General features: G+C 24.2%; 1 protein-coding gene across 1 annotated transcript in view; it reads left to right on the top strand.

The window, feature by feature from the left end:
* The first annotated feature begins 749 nt into the window (after positions 1-749).
* Positions 750-1,061, top strand: part of LOC101501894 (arginine biosynthesis bifunctional protein ArgJ, chloroplastic) — an 8,161-nt gene continuing 7,849 nt past the window's right edge. The window contains exons 1-2 of the mRNA XM_004494956.4: positions 750-921; positions 989-1,055. Of these exons, the coding sequence (XP_004495013.1) occupies positions 853-921; positions 989-1,055 (136 nt within the window). The 5' untranslated portion in view covers positions 750-852. The remainder of the gene's footprint in view (positions 922-988; positions 1,056-1,061) is intronic.

Below are 1,061 nucleotides of genomic sequence, written 5' to 3' on the forward strand. Positions count from 1 at the left end.
ATCTAATAAATTTAAGAATTTAAAAAATATATATGAAGTTAATTGTCTTGTAAATATAACAGAAATAAAATAAAATAAAATAATATTTATTTTTAAAGTTATATTCTTTTATTTCATCGGCTAATTCTTCAAAATACATATATCCTTTTAAGAAATTAAATGTGATCAAAACAAAATATTTTTCCATATTCACATGCTAGAGATCAAAACGATGACAATAAAATTAAATTACCTTTCAATTATGCCACACTTTATTTGTAAATTTAAATTTGCCTTTATATAATAAATATAAATTAAATTATGAATATTAAATTATTTAGTCAATGATATTATTATTTCAACAATTTCATGTCAAAAAAAAAAGTAAGTTTCTATCAAACAAGTGTCACTATATTTAAAAACGAAGAATAAAATAAATAACAAAGAAATATTTTAAAAAATAAAACAATATATTTAATCTAATACTACATATGTATGGTAATGGTATCGCTTTGAAGTTCTTAAAAGTAATATTATTTTATTATTTAAAAAACACATATTTAGTTTTTTAATAAAAATCAAAGATCTAATTGTTTTACTGTAAATTTATTATCTATAATTTTAACAATTTTGAAATGTATTATTATTAAACAATAAAGTTCTTACTATTTATTTAGTAAAAAAAACTTAAAACCGGAAGGGAAGGAAATAATGTGATTGAAGTGTCGTTTGACTAAAATGTTATACTAATATAAAAACGCAGTAATATTCTGAAACTTCACTTCTCCTCGCACGCACTCTCACTATTTGATTCGATCACACACTAATTTAAACTCGAACCCTAAATTTAACGCATTTCAACATTCGACAAAAATGTACTCGTGTATTCCCCATAACATTTCTCTCCATTTTCACTACTCAACAACTTCCCCAAACTCGAAGGTAACAAACACACTTTTAACTCATTCAATCATCACTGCGTCATTCCTCACTTTATCATTCTTTGCAGTTGTTCGCTTCGCGCAATTTGAAGATTCGCGCTGTTTCAACTACGGAGAATCACGCTTCTACTTACATTCCTG

Source organism: Cicer arietinum, chromosome 4 (genome assembly GCF_000331145.2).
Source record: "Cicer arietinum cultivar CDC Frontier isolate Library 1 chromosome 4, Cicar.CDCFrontier_v2.0, whole genome shotgun sequence".
Classification (NCBI taxonomy): Eukaryota; Viridiplantae; Streptophyta; class Magnoliopsida; order Fabales; family Fabaceae; genus Cicer; species Cicer arietinum.